At 31.0% G+C, this 22,090-nt stretch overlaps 2 protein-coding genes and 1 long non-coding RNA gene across 4 annotated transcripts; 2 read left to right on the top strand and 1 right to left on the bottom strand.

Annotated features, from left to right (window-relative positions):
* Nucleotides 1-318: 318 nt before the first annotated feature.
* On the bottom strand, nucleotides 319-4,942 carry LOC132930778 (uncharacterized). Its single transcript, XR_009662276.1, has 2 exons — nucleotides 4,521-4,942; nucleotides 319-997 (listed from the first exon to the last, which is right to left on the bottom strand). It is a non-coding gene; the product is annotated as an uncharacterized LOC132930778 (long non-coding RNA).
* Nucleotides 4,943-5,308: 366 nt separating this feature from the next.
* On the top strand, nucleotides 5,309-10,114 carry LOC132930428 (uncharacterized). Of its 2 annotated transcripts, none has more exons than XM_060996302.1 (4): nucleotides 5,309-5,703; nucleotides 5,780-5,881; nucleotides 6,150-6,307; nucleotides 7,831-10,114. In XM_060996302.1, the coding sequence occupies exons 1-4, from the start codon at nucleotides 5,583-5,585 to the stop codon at nucleotides 9,604-9,606; spliced, it is 2,157 nt and encodes a 718-aa protein (XP_060852285.1). In that variant the 5' UTR covers nucleotides 5,309-5,582; the 3' UTR covers nucleotides 9,607-10,114. The 2 variants fall into 2 exon arrangements, with proteins under 2 accessions (XP_060852285.1, XP_060852284.1); XM_060996301.1 differs by having other exon boundaries at nucleotides 7,828-10,114.
* Nucleotides 10,115-15,726: 5,612 nt separating this feature from the next.
* On the top strand, nucleotides 15,727-17,356 carry LOC132930651 (uncharacterized). Its single transcript, XM_060996632.1, has 3 exons — nucleotides 15,727-15,926; nucleotides 16,659-16,757; nucleotides 17,142-17,356. Exons 1-3 carry the CDS (start codon nucleotides 15,755-15,757, stop codon nucleotides 17,291-17,293), a joined length of 423 nt encoding a protein of 140 aa, XP_060852615.1. The 5' UTR covers nucleotides 15,727-15,754; the 3' UTR covers nucleotides 17,294-17,356.
* Nucleotides 17,357-22,090: the final 4,734 nt, after the last annotated feature.

The following is a 22,090-nucleotide window of genomic DNA, read 5'->3' as shown; positions in this document are numbered from 1 at the left end:
AAAAATATTTATAAAAAATTTTATTTATATAAATTTTTTAATCATTATTTGATCACAGTTAAAATTCAGGAATAGTACATTATACAATTCGATTATTTAAAATACAAGGTAGGTTTAAATTAATACTTATAACAAATATTAATAATGTTTATGATTATATTATTATTTTTTTCTTAATAAAAACTATAGTTTTCAGTCTATGGTATTCTTGTTGGGAAAAAATAGAACTTGACGTGATTATAAAATTAATTGACTGATTCTAAAGTAACTACAGTAGTACAGTCACTATGATGTATACATACCATTGTGGAATAAATATTTACTCATGTATTTCGAGGTTTATTTGAAATTTAAACAATCGCACTTATCGATAACGAGTTTTCAGATTTTATTATTATAACCGTCGAACAAAAAATCAATTACAATTTTACTTTATCATTATACAATCGGTACATCTATATAGTAGGGAGCGTTAACGCGTGCTAAATCTGTACAACCGACGAAGTACACGATATTATATTATGTAATGTGTATGGACAGTAGCGCGCTCCCTTCGTAACGCGTAGGCACAGCTATTAAGACGATTACAACCATTCATCGCACTGAATATCGTAACAATATTATCGTGTCATTGTAGGTGTCTGCACATGTCGGCGATATTCTTGTCCGTGGGCGGCGTGTTGATGACGCCTCTCATAATCACCATGTCGGCGTTGTGGTTCCCCAAGAACGAGAGGAACATGGCTACAGGTTAGTGGCGGCGGCGGCGGCGCATTCATTTAATATATAATATACCCACCTACATACTTGGAATTAAATGTTTTACGGTGTCACTGACCGGGCGGGTCGTCTGCTTGTTTAAAGGTGTCTGTCTCGCCGTCAGGATGCTGGGATCGGCGGCCACTTATGTGATCGGTCCCTACGTAGTGTCAGTGGCCAGGGACGGACCGGAAAAAGCTTTCATTATGAAGATCCGCATAATGCAAATGTTGTACGCCTGTAAGATAATTACTACTAAATAAATTCAGACTTGGAAAAAATACTTTATGATAATAGTATTATTCCCAAGTATTTGGAATACTTCATAGAAAGTATTTCGAATATTTTTCAAATACTTTTTTCAGTAGATTTAGATTTCAATAACAAAAATAGTATATAATTTTTTCACTTCAGTGTTTATAAGTGAACATTGTCCAATCTATTCGTTATAAATTATATTCAAATTTTAATATTTTATGATTCATTTAAGTAATAAAGTGGGTAACTTTTTTAGTAAAACCTAATAAAGGAACATAATAATCTTCACGAAAATAAAACTATTAATTAATACTTAATTATAAAAAGTAGTACAATAATCATCTAATTTAAGCCAATAGCCAAGTTGCTGTGGCTTAAATAATAATAATAATAATTACAAATTCAATGTTTCAAATTTGAAATAACATTACCCACTAAAAATAGTATAAAACAAAATAATATATTACTATAAAATATTTTGAATGTAAATATACACAGTGCTTATATGGTTATATATACAAGTACATATGCAATTTCTATGGCAGAAGAAGTAATGAAATTATTTTTAGTGTGATTAGATGGTAAAACAGTATTCTATAAGAATATTTGTAAAAAGTATTCAAAATACTGTATTGAATACTTTCAAAAAAAAGTATTCAAAAAGTATTCGGAATACTACCAAAGCATGTTAATAATATTATATAATATTATAGTTTCACGTCCATAATACGCGTGATGATTACAGGTCTGATTTTGAACGGTCTGATGACGGTCTTGGTGTACTTATTCTTCCCTCCCAGAAATCACAAACACAACCATTCGTCGTACTACGAATGCGACCGGTCGACGAATTCGCGGCGGAACGCAAAACTTCTGGACGCGATTAAAACGCTCGTCACGTACGTCGGTCGTCTCCGGTCGCGGTGCTTTAACCACACGGCGACGGCGATTCGTGATGATTTTGTTTTGTATTCTCATATCTGTTGTTTATAATATAGGAATCGCAACGCCTTGTATCTCGTGTTGGCGTTCACTTTGTCCAGCACGATGTCGGTTCCTTGGGCGTCGCTTATGCCGCCGAATTTCCACAGACTTCGCGCACCACCCGTAATCCGTCGTTTTTTAAAATTGATTTTTTTTTGTTTTATTATTTTTAAAGTCTGTCGGCTATACGACTAATTTTTTTTTCCCCCAAGGAATACGCCATCCAGTGCAGTTTCTACATGATCATACACGTGTTTGCCTTGAACTTGGCGTTCAGCAGGTTGGCGGACCGGTCCCCCGAATATAAAAAAAGGATCATGCTGGGCTGCCATTTCATATCGACGTTCTCCGTCTTTTGGCTGATGATGATGTTTAGCTTCAATACCAAGCTCACGTTAAGTACGTGTCCTCGAGCACATAAAAGATTCCGCGATAACGGTCACAATATTTTATTTTTAACTCTGACCGAATTCTATGTGTGTTTTCAGCTGTTTTGGAATGCGTGATATTGGTAGCGTTTCCGTATACGTGGGGTTGCCAGCCCCTATTTTACGAGATGGGCGCCGAATTGATGTACCCGTTGCCCGAATCTTTCATCGCGGGATACATGACGGTCATGAACAACCTGTTCATTGATTTTGTTTATTTAGCGTTATATTTTTTTCCTCATTTCGGTAAAGATTATTGATTTTTTCCAAACGGTATACTGGAAAAGCACTAAAAACACGACCGATCGCGTTTGCGCCACATTCGAAAGTTTATGCTGCTCGCGCATTATAATCTTACGCCGGGCACAGAAATATCACGACGTTATACTCGCATGTGTTGTCTCTGCTTTATTAAATTACATCATAATAGCATATTGTGTTGTTATATTTAATGTTGGAGGCAAATTGCCTAATATCAAACTTAATGTTAAGAATATTATTATTTAGGACACGTCATAATATGCTTTTATTGATATTATCATTATTGTCATTTGAAAGTCGTGGTGTTCTAAATAGCAATAAATCAATTAAATATGATAATATCATTATTAGAGCATACGACATGTCCTAAATAATATTCTTACCTTTAAGTTTGGTCGTAGAATAGGCAAGTCGTAAATTGACTCCAATATTAAAACTTACAACATAACACGTGTTCCGCTGAACGCATACGTATTTATTATGATATAATATGTTAGGAAGACAAATAAGACAACCGATGCGGGTAAAACGCTCTCTTAAGACTGTATAATATTTAAAGCTTCACTCGTTTTGTCCAGTGTTCCTATTATTTACGAGAAATGTACAGTTGTATTTTGTATTTTCTGTGTTTATTTTTCAGACGAATACTGGCTGCACATCGGCATGTTTGTTTGTTCGGTTCTCAGCCTCATTTTTCTATGTCTCGTGTCTGACAATACTACAATAGAAAAAGATCGTTACTCGATAGTCAGATAAACGAGTGAGGCAGTAGTATGTATTTGTATGTTCTGAGCACTTTTGGGCAGGGAGATTTTAAAAGTTTAAGGGGGACTTTCCCCCTCAAGCCATTTTTTTTTTCCCTGTAACACGAAAAACACTGTTTTTTCAAAAACCATAATGTATGTTCTGAGCACTTTTGGGCAGGGAGATTTTAAAAGTTTAAGGGGGACTATCCGCCTCAAGCCATTTTTTTTTTCCCTGTAACACGAAAAACACTGTTTTTTCAAAAACCATAATGTATGTTCTGAGCACTTTTGGGCAGGGAGATTTTAAAAAATCAAGCGGGACTATCCGCCTCAAGCCATTTTTTTTTTGAACATTTTTTAAATCTCTCGATTTCAATCATTCCGGTTCCCGACGTATTCATACGCTGATATTTTGTAATTACTTTTCTTTTCATAGTAAGGCTATAATAAAAAAAAATTTTTTTTTCTCTTTAAATATATATAAATATTTTATTTTTATTAAATAAAAAAAATCATTGAGTAAAATAAATAATATCTAATGTTTCAAGTAGTGATGGGTCGAACTCCGATTTTTTAAATCGAACCGAACTTGAACCGAACTTTAAATTATTTTTTCGAACTCGAACCGAACCGAACCTTCATATTTTCTACCGAACCGAACCGAAACAAACCTAGAATCATTTTAAGTCGAACTCGAACTCGAACTCAATATTTTTTATCATTATTATTATAAATGATACATAAGGTGAATGTTACAGTTTATAACTTTCTATCGCCAATAGTCTAATTATTTCTAAAAAATGATTATCAATTTTTATTTTTTTTAAATAAATTTTGAAGAATTGTACAAATATTTGGTCTCTGAACTATCGTGGTCAGTAAGTCAGGTTCGACAAATATTTTCAAGTTCGATTTTCGAACAGTAAAAGATGTTTGATAGTTCGGTTCGAATTTTTTTCGTGCCGAGTTCGAATTTCGAATCAAACCGAACATCAAGGGTTCGGTTCGGTTCGGTTCAAGATTCGAACAGTTCGACCCATCACTAGTTTCAAGTAATATAAATTTAATTAATAAAATTACTTACTACACTTAATATAATATTGCATTTAAACATAACCGTTACAACATTCCCACGATGCGAATCCACGTTATGAAGGTTTTCACTGGTCCGTCTGTGGCCAATGATACTGCGTAAGAGCCGGTTGTATAAGTGACCGCCGTCCTCTGAATCTTAGCGGCAAGGGATCTCTCAAGAACGAGCGAGTTATCATATTATATTATATCATAGTATAATATTGTATTGATACTTGTACTTAACTATTTACATTTTCGCCGACGATACTTTTGTATTATAAACACGTTTTATTTCACACGCGTAGAACATTATTAGATATATATAAATATAATATATTGTATACACATCATTAAATATTGCATTTGAACAAACTTAAAACAACAAAACCGTTTGATATTAACAATAAACGTTACAGTACAAAAAAAAAACTCGTACATATAAATACATAATACTAAATAAGCTCAGTCTCTAGAGATACAATTTAGCATTTATTATCTACCAAACATAATACTATATACGCAGATAACAATTAGGAATCGTATATCATACTATATAGATGCAACGTAAAATAGTAGGTATATTCTGTATATATTGAAATATAATATAATATATCTTATTGACACATACAACATCACAGCCATATGTTCGTATGAAATATATGCTTTCATATCTTAAACCTAATATCGCAGAATAATAACGATATAAAAAATTGTTGACACGGATACTTGATAATCATAACGTTTGAGTGATAAATGATAATTAATCGTAATAATAAACAGCAACACTCAACAGTCAACACTCGTCGGTGAGCAGTATAGGATTGCGGATAACGACTAAAAATTAAGCCTATACAAAAATGACATCATTCTATTATACTTGTTAATGATACCGAATATTGTCAAGACAAGTATCAATGTTTCATTTTCACGTGACAAATTTGAACAATCCAATTTAAGCCGAACTAGAAGATACAATAGGCGCTCAGTTATAGTTTGACGATCGGAATGTTTTGTTTGTCGAGAATTTGATATTTTAGTTTTCTCTTAACTTAACGCTAATGTTTAATCAGATATGAACAATTATTTAAAGCCATGCAAAGAAAAAGCGGAATATTTTGTCGAAGTCGAAAAAGACGTGTATGATCCATTATTACAAAGAAAAATGTATAGTACTTCTTCAAATTCCCATAAAAGTATAAACATTTAATTAAATTCAAATATGTTTTAAACTTAAACGAAATAAGACTTATAAAAAAAAAATGTTTATAGGATCCTATGAGGGCAACGACCGAACCACTGTTTCAAGCTTTAATGTTGTTGATCGCCTTCGTCCTGTAATAGCTAATAACATAAGCAATATATCTGAGCCTAGTAAGTATCATAGTGAAAACTTATAATTTGTAATATTGTTACTTAAACAATTACAACATATTTAGTTTATAATTTATTCGGCTTAAAATTTCGAACTATAGATAAAATAACTTAAATGAGCAATAAATATAATGGCATATGTTATACTGCATTTGTACTTTGTTTAGGTACCTTACATACTTACAAGCTTAATTTGTAATAAGCTAATATAACGGTATTGAATCCAATAATCATTATTTAATAATTTGATTTATAATTTGTATTGTAGTGATGCCGACCATGCCCTGGCCAGGAATAGAAAAGTACTTTGTATGTAAAGGCAATAGAGGAAATAATTTTCTTGTACAATGTGTGTTATGCAGACCTTCGTCTAAATTACTCAGTGTATCAAAAACCTCACCGTCAAACCTCAAACGACACATCAAAGTATGTTATGAAACATTTACTATTAACCGCATGGGAGTAGGTAAGGGGGGGGGGTTTGGGTGTTCAAACACCCCCGAAATTAAATAAAACAATTGTATTATTTAATACGTACAAATAAATTATTCATAATTTTATAATATTTATATAGATTTAGACAAAAACCCCCTACGAAAATATTTCCTACCTACGCCCATGATTAACCGTAATCAGTTAATATTTTTGAAAAATGTGTATGTTACCGATAAAGCCCGTTTACTAGTGGATGCTTGGATTTACTAATCATAAATCAGTAATCGTACTATAAGCAAAAGCTAAAAAGCATATATTATAGTTTTATTAAGGCCTTTACATCCTAAACGACCTGTGATGTACAAATCATAATAATAAAAGCGGAAAACTTTTATTTTATTGACTACTTATTTTATATTTCTTATAAATCAATTCTAATAATCACGTTTTCGAAAACCTCATTTACACAACAATAAAAATTGCACAGCTAATACCCCACGCATAAATAATTCTGACTTTATTTTTAAAGAAATATTTATATTATAATAATTTAATGGAATTAGTATTTTTGAACTTATTTCACTTGATGGCTAGCTATTTTTAATACATAAAATATACAAATGTAGAGAATTTTAAAACTATTGTGATACTTTTATTTTTGTTTCTTATAAATATATAACATCTATCATTATCTTAAATCATCATCTAAATAATATTTAGTATATTCCTTGTGTATAATTAAAAATACATATGTACATAAACAAATAGATTGATCTTCGATGTGCGTCCATGATGCACACTAAATAAATAATATATTTTATTTCTTCAAATATTGTGAATACTTTTTTCATTATCATAAATAATATACTATATACATTAGCAAGTGCTACAATATAAGTACTTACATACTACGATAGTGCACCATGCACAAATAAATAAAATACATATTATCATCATTTTTTTTTTATACTTGATTTAAATAAATGTCATTAATTAGTTTCGATAACATACAATTATAATTTGAAAATGAAATAAATATATTTTAACAAACAAATCTAAAATTTAATTTAATAATTATATAAAAACTTATTATTTTTTATTGTTATAATATGAATCAATCGGTAAATTATAAAAACATTAATAACCAACAAACAACATAATATTTTTAAGGACGTATATTTAATTTTTGTGGTTTATTTTAATATATATATATATATATAAATATTATTATTATAAGGGCAAAAACAAATTTAACTTCAGGAAATTTTCCCATTAAATTTATGATATACAAAATATAGTAGTTACTGGTATGTATATAATATATTGTTTTATGTGTTAATTTTTAGTTTTTACAACTGAAATTCATTATGACTATAGTCTATTGGACATTTTTTAGTTTTTTAAGATAGATAATTATTAGATTAATTGTACTTATAAACAATTATGTGTGGATGTATTAATAAGTTATAAATTGTATAATAATTTTGTTTTTATTTAATATTATGTTTCAGAAGGTTCATGATAACAAAAACAATGATTTCGAAAATGATTTAAACGAACGTAAACAAAATTCAATTAATAAAAAAAGAAGTTTTAGTTTAGATACTAACCAAAACAAAAGTTCCTTGCAAAAGTTGACTCTCGAACGTTGTGGGTCAGAGAGAAGTGTTACTCAGCAAAAATTAGACGATTTGCTGTTAAAATTTATTGTCAATAATACCCAGCCATTGAGTGTGGTTGATAATCCATCATTTTTGAATCTGGTTAGATTAGGTTTACCAAATGATTTAAAAATTATGACCAGCAGAACTTTAAAATTAAAAATTGAAAATCTTTATTTGTCCATGGTAGATAATATAATCAAAACATTATCGTCAGTTTTGTATGTATCCACAACAGCCGATTGTTGGACAAATGGAAAAAATAGTTATCTCGGTGTCACTTGCCACTGGATAAATTCTAAAAGTTTCAAGAGGGAATCGGTTTCATTAGCGTGCTGTCGTCTTGAAGGTCATCATACTTATGATGTTATTGTCAAGGCATTGCATAGAATTTACACTATATATAAAATTCAAAATAAAATTGTTTCAACAACCACTGACAATGGTTCAAATTTTATTGAGCAATATGGTACATATTCTATTAATAATTTGCATTCGGATAATGATATCACAGACTCAGATAATGAAAATAAATTTGTTGACTTATTTGACATATTAAATTCTACTTTTGCTATTAAGCAAGAAGCCGACATATTTGTTCAGCTACCTCTTCACTATAGATGTGTTAGTTACACATTGAACCTTATCGCGAATTCTGATATCAATAAAATGATAAATTCTAATACCGGTTTTAAACATTTGTACAGTAAAATACTTGAAAAATGCTCATCAATGTGGTATAAGCAAAACATATCACATTCAACTAATGAAAATATATGGGAAACTTCGGGAATTAATTTTAAAACACCAAATACAACTAGATGGAAATGCATATATGATATTTTATTACATTTAAAAAATATAATAAATGCACCAAATGGATTAGACAAGATCAATCAGGTATTGGACTGTTACGAAATACAACGGTTCACACCACAAGAAATTCAGCTCATAAATGAGTATTGTAATGTAATGTCTCCTATAGCTGATACCTTAGACTTTTTACAAGGAGAAGAGTGTATGTACATGGGCTACTTACTACCAAGTCTTTATGCATTGGAAAAAAAATTGAAAAAATTTGAAAACGGAAAATTAATTTACTGTGAGCAACTTCTACAAACAATCATAGGGTCTATTAAAAAAAGATTCGAATACATTTGGAAAAAAAAAGAATTAATATTAGCGTCATGTTTAATTCCAAAATTTAAACTTATTTGGCTTAATAGATATGATCAGTACTTAGCTGAGGCAAACTTGAAAGCTTTGTTCGATAGTACAGCAAACGCTAAAAATGAAACACCATGTGCGGATATTACTGACAGTGAATTTAACATAACCCAAGATTTCTTTTGTCTTCCATCAAATAAAAAACCAAAAAGTTTCTCTGAAGATGAGTTACAAATGTATCTGAATAGTCCATCTAATGATATAAGTATGTTACCGTATTACCCAAATGTCATGAAGGTTTTTTTTGAGTATAATACACCAATGCCCTCAAGCACTCACGTTAAAAGATTGTTTTCTACAGGAATGTCCGAAATGGCAGTTAAACGTTACAACCTTTGCGATGAGCTATTTGAAAAACTTGTTCTTTTAAAACAAAATCAAATCACACCAGATATTATGTAATATTAACTAAAAATGATAGGTAAATGCTAATACATTGTAATTTTAATATTTTGTAAATAATTAAGAACAAACATCAATTATTTATCATTGTTACTTAAAAGATAAATACATGTTAATAATATTTATTATATAACGATTGTATGACTTAAATGAAAACATTAAAAAAAAATAAAAATTAAATGTAAACATTCTGTTATTAGCAATTGTTATTAAATTATTACTATATTTAAGTAAGTAACCTACTCTTATAAAATATGCTTAATTTTAATATTAAGTATAAAAATATAAATACATGTATTTAATATTTCACTCAATTACATAATTTTGATCAAAAACATTGATGTTCTTTCAGTTGATGGTAGGCGCTGTTACCTTTAATATAATGTCAAATTTGTATTTTAATTAATTTTAATTATTATTTTGTTATTTTCTGGTACTTCAGTTATGTTTCTTCTAAAGTGTTTGTATGATAAATTGTATCAACTTATAATACACATAAATTAATTTATGAATGATATATTATTCATCAGAAAAAATTGTTATATAGTCAACCATGTAAAATGTTCACTGTAAATTTATATTTACCCACTTCCTATGAATAACTTATGTATAGTATGTAATCATATGCAATTTAACGTCTGTAACCAATTCGCAGAATTGTTCTTTTCTTGAAATGGATTAATTAAGTTTTTTATTTCCAAATACAGGAACCAGTAAGAGGTATTCTCAAGAAAAGGAACCATAACCATTACTAAACAAATTAAAAGATTATACAGTCCCCAGTTAAATTAATGTTAAGTTGCAACTTTTTATGTTTTTAACCTTTAATACTGTGTCTAAACAATACGGATATCGAGGTATGTACCTACGTGAAAGGAATTATTTTCATCAGTTCAAGTCAATATTATAATAATAATGTGTTACAAATTATATATAGCACAAAGCTGTGATAGTAAATATATATTTCCATAATATCATTATAATAATGGGGATAATTATACCTTTCAATTGATAATAATAGATATTATAGTAAAAAGATATACTTATTTTTATGAAGTATAATTATCATCAAATGACTTATGTATAAACACTATAAACAATTATATTAATCAAATTAAATAGTATAATTTACAGGTAACTATACGCTGTTTTTTAAAATTTTATTTGACTCATAAAAAATTGTATGCGTCATTTAATAAGACTTACGATATTAAGTAAAAAAAAATGCGTTGAAATATGAACGATACATTTTCATACACTTTTAATTTTGATAGATTAAAAAAAATATGTTACGTGTCATAATGACATAATATTATATTTTTAAGATATAGGTATTATGCTAATAAATATGTCTAATGTAACCTTAGCATGCAACTTGGTGACACTAGGGTGTGGATAGGTTGAAAAGCTCTTTAAACAGAAGTTAAATTATTAAATAGTGATTGAATCTGTTGACATTTTTCCTATTTACACAAACAAAATACATACTACTAACTACTGGGACCATACTGGAACTCTGGTCATACATACGATTATAAATACAATTTTTATTAATATAAAAAATTATTAAAACAACGTAGAACGAGCGGTCGGAGGTTTACCGCACACTTCGCCGGAGTATTACTAATCATTAGTTAATAATAAGTGGCTATAGGTGGCTAAACGACACCGCCGTGTTGCTATTACAGTAGTAATAGTAGTAGTAGTAGTAGTAGTAGTAGTAATAATAATAATATCCAATTGAGATATACCTCATCAAACAATATTATAATATTATATACCAAACAAACAAAATGATGCGTGAAATCGGAAACACGTGGATATACACTACACGAACAAAGATAACGCACAGTCTCTTCCGGTAAAATATGACGTATATTGTCCGGTGTGAATAAATTATTCGTTAAATATAATAATATGTTTTAGATGTACGCAATTTATACTTGTCTATATATCTATCTGATAATCTATATTATAATATCGCATCGTCGGTCATGTCTGTGCACGGTGGCCGCGGATGTCGCACACACTTGCACCACCATATTATCCGGAAACTGTGTGCAGAGTCGGCGGCACTGCAGCTGACGTTTTTATTCCGATCAAATCACCCGCTGTACCGTCACCTCCGCCATCACGCGTCCAAATATGCGACGAGACGACGGACCACAGGCGAGTGTCACGTACATATAGATAGTATTTTATACGCGTAACACTACACCGATATTATACATAATTATCACGTTATTATTTCTTTACCATAAGCCGCTGAAAAGTTCACGCAACGATATATAATTCGACTATACACTACATATTATTATAAATAGTGTAGTACCGGCGACGTGGGATCGAAGTATTTATCGTGTTTGTCAATCACCGTGACATATTATATTATTTGGTTAGTCTCGCGCGTAAATTATGGATGATTTTAATGCGTATACAATAAATATTATTAAAGTTTATCTATAAATATGATGACATGCAAACATATTAGGATGTTATAGTTAAGCGATTATTTGGATATCGCGAAAACACGTGGGGAATTGGAGTAATTATTATTTATTAGTAGGACTTATAGTGTCGTACCGAGTGAAAACGTAAGGCTATAAATAGTATCCGTCTATCACCGTGATAAAATTTAATAAACTTCGGTTCTTAGGCGGCAATTGTGTGAAAAAAACGGTTTTCCGATAAATTTCGTAGTAAAATCATAGATTATTAAAACTTGTTTATGGTTTTCAAACGTTTAGCGACAGTCCCTTAATCATTCTAACATACTATAAGCAGAAGTCTATCAAACACCCTACACGCTTAGAAAAAGACGTAAAATTAGTTTTTTTCATTGAAAAAACGATCAACATGTGGCCGCGATCAAGCGCTGATAGCGACGGATGACAGTGATTGAGCCGATAGCGGTACGTGTATGGGCGACAACGGGGCCCTGTACATGTCGCAATGACGATGACGGTTTATTTGCGCGGCGGAGACGATACGGGTGAGTTGATCGAAATAAAAATTCAGCTGCGGTGCAGTCGTCGACTCTGCAAGCGGTTTCCGGATATGGTGATGCGAGTGTGTGCGACATCGGCGGCCACCGGACACAGTCATGATTGACGGTGCCATATTATAATATTTATAGATTATCGGAAAGTGTCTAAAAAGCGACGAAAGATTGAATGCTCTTGATATAGTTCTTTAGGTGAACCAACTGCTGCTTTAGTTACTACAAATGTAATGAGGCTAAAAATGTGTTTAAGAATGTATTTAATTTCTGTAACGTGATGTTTGAACAGATCTTTTTGTAACGCGTGTAGATGCAGACGTGTGGAAGAATTTCTCATTAGCCACACGAAGAAAGTAGAAGATCAATTTTGGGAAATCGACTTCATCGTAGATGACGTATTATCTGGAGAACGAAATAAAATAATTTATCAATTTCATAGGTATAGGTATTACCATAACTATTTTAGTCTTATTCATCAGCCATTACACAATAATTGGGAATTTTCGTTTGCGATAAGCACGTATACATTGATAAAAATTGTGTTTTTCTAATGCATTATTAAACGATAATTAAAACCCAATCAGTAAAAAAACCAAGCAGTAATATATAAGTTAATATAGTCAATGAATCACTTAGTTATTTGTACTATATATAAGAGAAAAATATTACTACCTATATATTATAATCCACATTTTTTTCCATTTATCAATCTAATCGGCAGTAAATGAGTTTAACTACGAATAATTCGTGTTTATTTTGTTGTTTTTTTTAGTAAAATTTAATTTATATTTTATTTTAGATAATATAACAACAGTAATAACCTTATGAACATTTTATTTTTTCTTGTTTAAAAATATTTATTTTTTTATTAATTTGATAAAAATTTTCTTGTCAACTTTCCACATAAAAGATAAAATGTCTTTAATTAAATATGGGTATTTTGACTCGGATCACCACACTGTTTACATTTGTTCGTAAATGAACGAAATGTTATTAAATAATTTTTGTTTAAATTACCCAAAATACCGGGTAAATAACAAGGGAGTTTACCAAAAATATATTTACCGGGTACTTTGCCATGACTACCTAAACCTATAATAAGTAATAATAATATTTTATATAAACTATACACTATTTTGTTTATCTTTAAATGTCGAATATTATGAAATCATTACTTATGTGTTATGCATCGCAAAGAAACCAAAGAAGTATTTTTTCTATCGCGGAGTAAACACATTCATTAAATAGTTTTGAAGGAATTAGTTTTGACACTAGAACCTTCCCGCACACGTTAATATGTACTGCTGAAACATTTTAGGCATAAAAAAAATGGTCAATTTTGTTCTTCTTAATATATTGACTGCGGCCACCTGTTAATCGTTTTTTTCAACAAAAATTATTTTTACGTTTTTCTAAGTGCGTAGGGTGTTTGATGGACTTCAGCGAGTATGTTAGAACGATTAAAGGACCGTCGCTAAGTGTTTTAAAACAATAAAAGTATATTGATAATCTACGATTTCACTACGAAATTTATCGACGTATTCAAACCATTCATAAATGCCCAGAGTAATAAAATAGTATGATAATATGTCACGGTGACGGACAGACATGATAAAAAAACATTTCGATCTCACGCCACTGGTAAAACACAATATAATAATATGTATAGCGTAGAATTATATACCAATGCGTGAACTTTTCAGCGGCTTATGTAATATCGGTGTAGTACTTATTACGCGTATACAATACTATCTATAATATATGTACGTGACACTCGCCTGTGGTCCGTCGTCTCGTCGCGTATTTGAACGCGTGATGGCGATTTATTGTCGCGGAGGTGACGGTACGGCGGGTGATTTGATCGGTGTAAAAACGTCAGCTGCGGTGCCGCCGACTCTGCGCGCATTTTCCGGATATGATGGTAAATGGTGATTGGACACAGACATATCCGACGATGCGATATTATAATATAGATTATCAGATAGATATATAGACAAGTGTAAATTGTGTACATCTCAAACATATTATTATTATATTTTTAACGAATAATTTATTCATACCGGACAATACGTATATTTGACAGGAAGGGACTGTGCGTTATCTATTTGTTCGTGTGTACCACGTGTTTCCGATTTGACGCATCATTTGTTTGTTAGGTATACAATATTATAATATTGTTTGTTCCGGGATATCTTAATGATTTATTATTACTACGATTACTACTATACTGTACTAACAACACGGCGGAGTCGCCGAGGCACGTATAGCCACGTCATATTATTAACTAATGATTAGTAATAGGTACTTCGGCGATGTGTGTAAATCTCCGACCACTTGTTCTGCGTAATAATTTTTATATTAATAACAATTTGTGTTTTGTATGACCAGAGTTCCAGTATGGTCCTAGTGGTTAGTAGAATGTATTTTGTTTGTGTAAATACGAAAAATATTCTATAATAGCAACAGACATAATCACTATTTAATAATTTAACTTCTGTGTTGAAGGAATTATTTTTAAACGCCGAAACTTTACACGCATTATTAGATGTGTTGTCGAAACTGTTTTTGTGCGAAAAAACGCAAAATTTTAGAAATTTTTTTTTTATATTATCGGCCTTTGTCACTTTTAGACGATTTTGCCATAAAAATCTAATTTTACGTTTTTTTTATTACGTAGACTGTACGCGCTGAAAGTTCTCACAAATGTGATGGCGTACACAAGGGACCGTCGGCCTTTCTTTTTGTATTAATAAAATCACGAAAATTCAAAAATGTTAATATCTAAGGTCACTAAAAACCATAAATTTAACAAGAAAATGCAACTGCGTGATGGTCAATTATTTATTTTTTAAACTATTACAGGACTACGCGCGATTGTTCTGCTGGAAGTATCTGCCGCGAATCAATCTTCCGCTTTGCGAATTCTGCCGTCGACTCACTGCATAAAACTGTATTGTAAACTTTTATCGGAATTCTTGAATTTTCGCCAGCCGAATCGCCGTTATATGATAACGTCATCGTATTATACACATTATCGGTGACACGTCACGGCTCACATGCAGACGGGGCGAACGACGAGCTGCAGACCGCGGTGTGTAGATATATATAAGACACCGCCGTCATTCCACGATCCGTTCATATTTCACCATGAGGTCCTACGGGTTGGCTGTTCGCGCTTTTTTCGCATTCGTTTTTCTCTTCGCCGTCCTCCACGCGTCCGGATCGTCCGCCGACACGTGGTATACTGCGTCCAACGCCACCGGCAGAGCCATGCAACCGGACAACCGATGCATTTTACACATGGATGATATATACAGAGGTAATGCGATTGTGTCCTATAATATAATAATATTAAAATAAAAATTTGCAATGGTGGGCGATTTAACTAATTTTTTTAACTTCCTAAGCAAAGTACGCGTTGAAAAACGTAAGTATAAAGTTTAAAGGTACTTTGCTTATTTTAACTTGACTATTGGTTAAAAATGTGATTGTTTTTTTATGATCGATGTCAAAGAACAAGGATTAAATTGAAAATAAATGTACACTCAAAAACAAAATAATACAAAAAACACAGAGGTGTGATTGAAAAAAAAAATAATAGCTAAAAGGGAGGACCCCCTATAATGTTGAGACAGTACTTACCGAATAGTTATCTATTAATACTTTTTTGATTAATTCATTTTTATGAAAGTATCCGGCAATGTTATTCATGGAGAATTTGAAATATTAATGTGTTCGATCGTTTGTATGATTTTGTAATTTTCTATTGAAATTTATTTTTGTCGCCTTGTCAAAACACAAAAATATTAAAATATTAATTTCTGAAAAATGTAATTACAATGCATATTCATATAATATAATAATATTTGTACAAAAAAAAGGAAACATTTTTTTTCGTTTATCTAGAAAACCAATTTAATACGAGTGTATTACATTATTATTGTTATTAATTGTTATATTCTTATACTAATCTACGATTCACGGCCCAGTGAGGCGTGTGTCTTATATAATTACAAATACTTAATGCCGACAATAATTAATATTTTTTCAGTGAATTACTGCGCAGACAGAGCTTGTCCGAACTGGAAGTGTCAAGACGATTCAGCAATAATACACGGGACGTGTTGCGGGTGTCCCAATGTTTTTGGAGGTAAATACAAAATAAAAATATATAATATAATGTTTAAAATTTGGGTAGAAAAATAACATGTCTTATAGAATCTTATTACATTCAAAATATTTTTATTCTTTCCAATATTTATATGTTTGACATATCATATAAACAAAAACTCGATCTACGAATCATTTAGCCGGAACACCCCTTATTATTATATTATGACAAGCCGCGTAGTGTGCTGTTCAAACGACACAAGGTACAACCATGTTGTTTGAATTGCGGCATACTGTTGTGTGCCGGGCGGTTAACTATGTTTTTGATTACTTACTACGTAAAATTAAGCCTTAGGATGATTTAAAGTAAATTTTTTAAAAACGTTCCTTAAAATAATCCTATTGTTTTTTTCTTCTTTTTTAGATGATGTACCGGTATTGTGTGTAAAGGATTTAAAATGCCCACGTTTAATGAAGGACCTGTGCACTAATTTCAACTTTATGATTTTATGTTGTTGTTCCCGTAATAATAATAATCATAATAATAATGTAAACTATTATAACTACAGTAATTAATTTATATTTTGTTAGGTCAAATCGAATTGTATACCAAAATAAATTCAATTCACTGACATCAATTATACTATTTGTAATAATTAATAATAATATCGTCAAATTTATTGTACAGAATTTTATATTTACTCGACTGTATTGGTTGATAAAAATATTTAATGAATGTGTTTACTCCGTGATAGACAAAATACTTTTTTGGCTCCTTTGTAATGTGTAACACATACATAGATAATTACTTCATAATATTCGACATTTAAAGATAAACAAAATAGTTTATAGTATATATAAAATAATAATATAGCTTATTATAGGTTTAGAAAACTTAAAGCTCATTTATAGCCGATTAGATTGATATTATATGGACAAAAAATATGGAACATAATACCTAAATAGGTAGTAACTAGTAATATTTTTCTCTAGCATAGTACGAATAACTAAGTGATTCATTGACTATATTGACTTATATATTACTGTTTGGTTTTTTTACTGATTGAGTTTTAATTATCGTTTAAAAATGCATTAGGAAAATACTTTTTTAATTGTTATCAATATAAGTGCTTATCGCATACGTTATTTCCCAATTGTGTAATGACTGATAAATAAGACTAAAATAATTACCTACCTGTGTAATTGATAAACTATTTTATTTCGTTATCTAGACAAAGACAATAATATGTGCTTAATAGTATTTTATAGTACTTACTGCACAGTGCACGCCGTGAATCTAATGAACGAAATGTGTTTTCCTACGACTTGACCTTAATAGTTCAATGTTTTCAAATGTTCGTATAAATGACGTATAAAAAAGAATAAACATATTGCACTAGCCAACTTATAAAGTTCATTGTATGAAAAAATTCTGGTTACTTTACCATAATAGCTACATTGTTTGTCTATATTATTTTATCTCATTATATTACACAAGAACCAACAATTAAAGTATAGCACTGACAATTGACATAACTAAATAAATAGACCATTTATAAGATGCTTTAAATATTATAATGTATAAAATTTAAATATTTCATTATTATTGCCTATATCAAACCCTTAAAAATGCGAGTATGTAACATCCTTTACACGCGCGATTTACAGTTTTTGTCTTGTGTGTTAAAATTCAAAACCTATAATTTATCTAATAACTACAACATGTCAATTAATATACTTACTTAAAGTTAGTTTTGAAATATTAAAATAACACTGCGGTTATATCTTATTATATTATATTATGCTATAACAGAGATTCTGCTCGTTGATCTCAACCCCCTTGGTGACCGTCAACTGATTGATTATGACCGACAACACATAAAGTAATATGTGCATTTGTAATAAGAAAAACATTTTCAAATTGCATAAATAAGTCATGTTAACCCGGAGATGACACTTTCAAACAGTTGAGAATTGCCGAGCTATAATAATCTGCGTGACATTAGTATTTATTATAGGTATACACTGTGCGGGTATTTGTTTTTAAAACGGGTTACAATAGTAAAATACAATTTAAACGTATAAGATATTAAAAGCATGTACCACATTACCTATATATTGTATACCGGCCCCGGAGAAAATAAGGGTTCCCGAGGTTGAAGATTCTGGTTCAAATATAAAAAAAATTATATAAATTAATAAATAAATAAATATACCGGTATATTTAAACATTGCAACTGTATCGATCACAATGATATTGTGACGTAAGTACAACAGTGGCCATATTATTTTCATACCGCTGTCGCTGTCTCGGTTGCAGTGATGCTTTGGTGGTGGTCTTCGCGTCTCCGACATTATACCTTTACGAATCGGCGGCGTCACACTAAACGAAATATATTATTATATTTGGACGAGAGCGAGGTCATGGTATACCTACACAATATTATTACATAATATTATATAGTGTGGTATCTATCGCACGAGAGTCTGACGAAGACGACGACGAGAAGTGTACAACCGGAGAGTGCCCGCAATAACGCTCACGATATATTATTATTATACAATATTATAATAATATTAGACAGGTCGAGTATACACGCGATGCTGTCTATGCGTGTTGCGCGCGCGCATAATATCATATCGATCAACGATTCAAAGCACGTGGACAAAACGTAGTTGGCATAGCTCGTGCGGCTTTTGTGCGGATGACAGTATAATAGGTAATACAATATGCATGCTACGACGTGTGACTATAATATAATGCACGTCAAGTATAATATGTTTGTGTTTTGAAAAAAAAAATTATGTTTTTCACACATTGGTCGTGTTTGCGGGGTAGACATAATTAATTAGGGAGAGCCAGAGGGGATGTAATAATACGGGTCTCGATAAGTTAATTTAGATAATAAGTTATCGATGTTTATCGTGTTATTATAATATAAGCAAGGTGTTTTTTATTGGATTTGAAAATATAGAATCAATTAATGAGAAGATTAATGTACAGTTTTTACCTATCAACTTTTGACTAGAATAAATTCGATTATGTTGAATTAGTATTATTTGCATCAAAATTAAAAAAGAAATCATTTTTTTTTTTACCCTAGTGGTTTTTTTTTAATTTATTACAGCCTATAACTTTGATTTCACCATCAGAAGTACGATATTTTTCGGTATACGGTTAACTATAAATATTTTATTATAAAGTGAATAAAGTTAAATTTGAAATAATTTCTAATTGTTGACGTGCCATTTCACATTCGTCATAACTTTGGAATAGAAACTTTTCAAAGAAAAAACCTATTTTTGGTTGGCGTTCAACATTTTAAAAATCCGTCAGATGTATTTTCATAACAAGCAACATAAAAAAATATATTATTATATCGAAATATTTAAACTAAATTTATTTTTAAAAAACACAAACACCGGCGTGGCATGTGCATGTGATATTGGTATAAACGTATAGTCAGTGAGATGTATCACTCCGACTCCGTGTGTTATACAAAACCAGACAAATCGTCTCAAGATAAACCCTAATTTCGTCGAAAAGTTTTTGAACTAAATAATTTCAACTTAAATGTATTATTATTGCGTTTAACTATTATGCACATACGAAATTTCGTACTTTTCTTTCTCGTGTCTTTAATCGCGTATAAAGGTAATTATATTTAACTGTGTTCGTACTAAATCTGATTATTTTCCGTACGTATACGAAAAATCAGAAAATTCACAGTAAAATATCTTAAATGTCTCGGAACACGAATGATGATCAAAAATGTACCTAAAATAATAACAGTAATAACGATATTGTCTCGTAATTGAATAACAAAGAGCGTTTACACCCTGTATAGTGTACAGATGAGTACTGTTTGTGAGTATATGCGCACAATATGATAATGTAGTTATGTATAGTACACAGTGTTCAGCCGCCGGATAGTGCAGCGACTGTTTATTTCTCGCTCGTCTATATAATATACGATATTGTAGAGGCGGCGGCAAAGACAATTAGCATAAACACAAACGGGCGAAAAGACCGCGCCGCCGACGCGAGACGCGAGCGACCTTCGTTGATTTACACTACAAAGCCTGACGACGCCGCCGCCGACGTCCTACTTACACAAACGGGAGTGTGTGTGTGTGTGTGCGAGTGCGTATTATTATTGTGTTTATTGTGTGTACGTGGTGTTTGAAAAACAAAAAAAAAACAACAAGACGACAGGTCGGAAACTGTAATATTATACAGCTCGTGCCGTACTCTCGTATATATACCTAATAATACATATTATATTATACATAATAATAATAATAATAATAATAATGGTAATTTCAAGTTCGGAAAGTTTGACGTTGCCGCGGCGGTCTCGTACCCGTCGTCGTATTATATATTATTATTATTATTATGATGCACATGTTAATATTATATACGGTGTACATATAATATGTATAAGACAATGTATATGGTTATGGTACTGTGTTGACGATAAATACCTGACACCTGCGATGTTATAATACACATATGTATATATTATTATACACACACACACGACGATGTGATGAATCGTCGAATTGCAAAAAAATAATAACTCATTAGCGCGACTATATAACAACACTACTTTTTTCCCCCATTTTCCTTCTCCACCACCACCTCCTCCTTCGAAACGAGCGTTTTCAGTCTTTTACCGGAGGTGTATATTGCTCGTGTGTCGGAGCGGCAGGTATAGTCATTATAATAACAAACGACGAACGAGCTGCTCGATGTACATGTACAGTGGGAAATTCGCTGTGTTATAAAGACGATGACTGTATATAGCTTGTCCGTAAAAACAATACGATTTTTATGATTATTTTTTTTTTTTAACGCTATAGATGGCACCGTCCAGTCGAAAATCTCAAATGCACCATAATTATAGTATACACAGATCAAGATTATATAATATTACTTAAATGTGTGTATTTCACTAAGCTTAAACGGTCGAACCGATTTTGATGACTTTTTTGTGTGTGTTTTAGACTTTTAGTGGACCCTTGTACGGCTTAGATTCGCCATCGGACCCGGCAGGTGACACTGCAATAATTTTGACACGGATACGTCTTAAATAACACACGTGTGTCGATATTTGACCGACCGTAGTGTGCAGCATTTTTAAAGGTCTAAACCTATCTTTTCTTTTTTGTATAGATTTGTAATATTTATATTATACACCAAATTAATAATAGCATAGTCATTGGATCATTTGTACATTACTTTAAATTAATGTTTATTTATTTAAATATTAAAATTATTTAAAATAGTCTATATTGAACCCCTTTTAAAGCCGATGTATTTATTACTCTTAATATTGTGACATTTTGGATGGCAAATAAGTAAAATTATAA

The sequence above is a fragment of the Rhopalosiphum padi genome, chromosome 4 (genome assembly GCF_020882245.1).
Source record: "Rhopalosiphum padi isolate XX-2018 chromosome 4, ASM2088224v1, whole genome shotgun sequence".
NCBI classification, from domain to species: domain Eukaryota; kingdom Metazoa; phylum Arthropoda; class Insecta; order Hemiptera; family Aphididae; genus Rhopalosiphum; species Rhopalosiphum padi.
The sequence above is the reverse complement of the archived record's forward strand: the minus strand, read 5'-3'. Positions and strand labels throughout refer to the sequence as shown.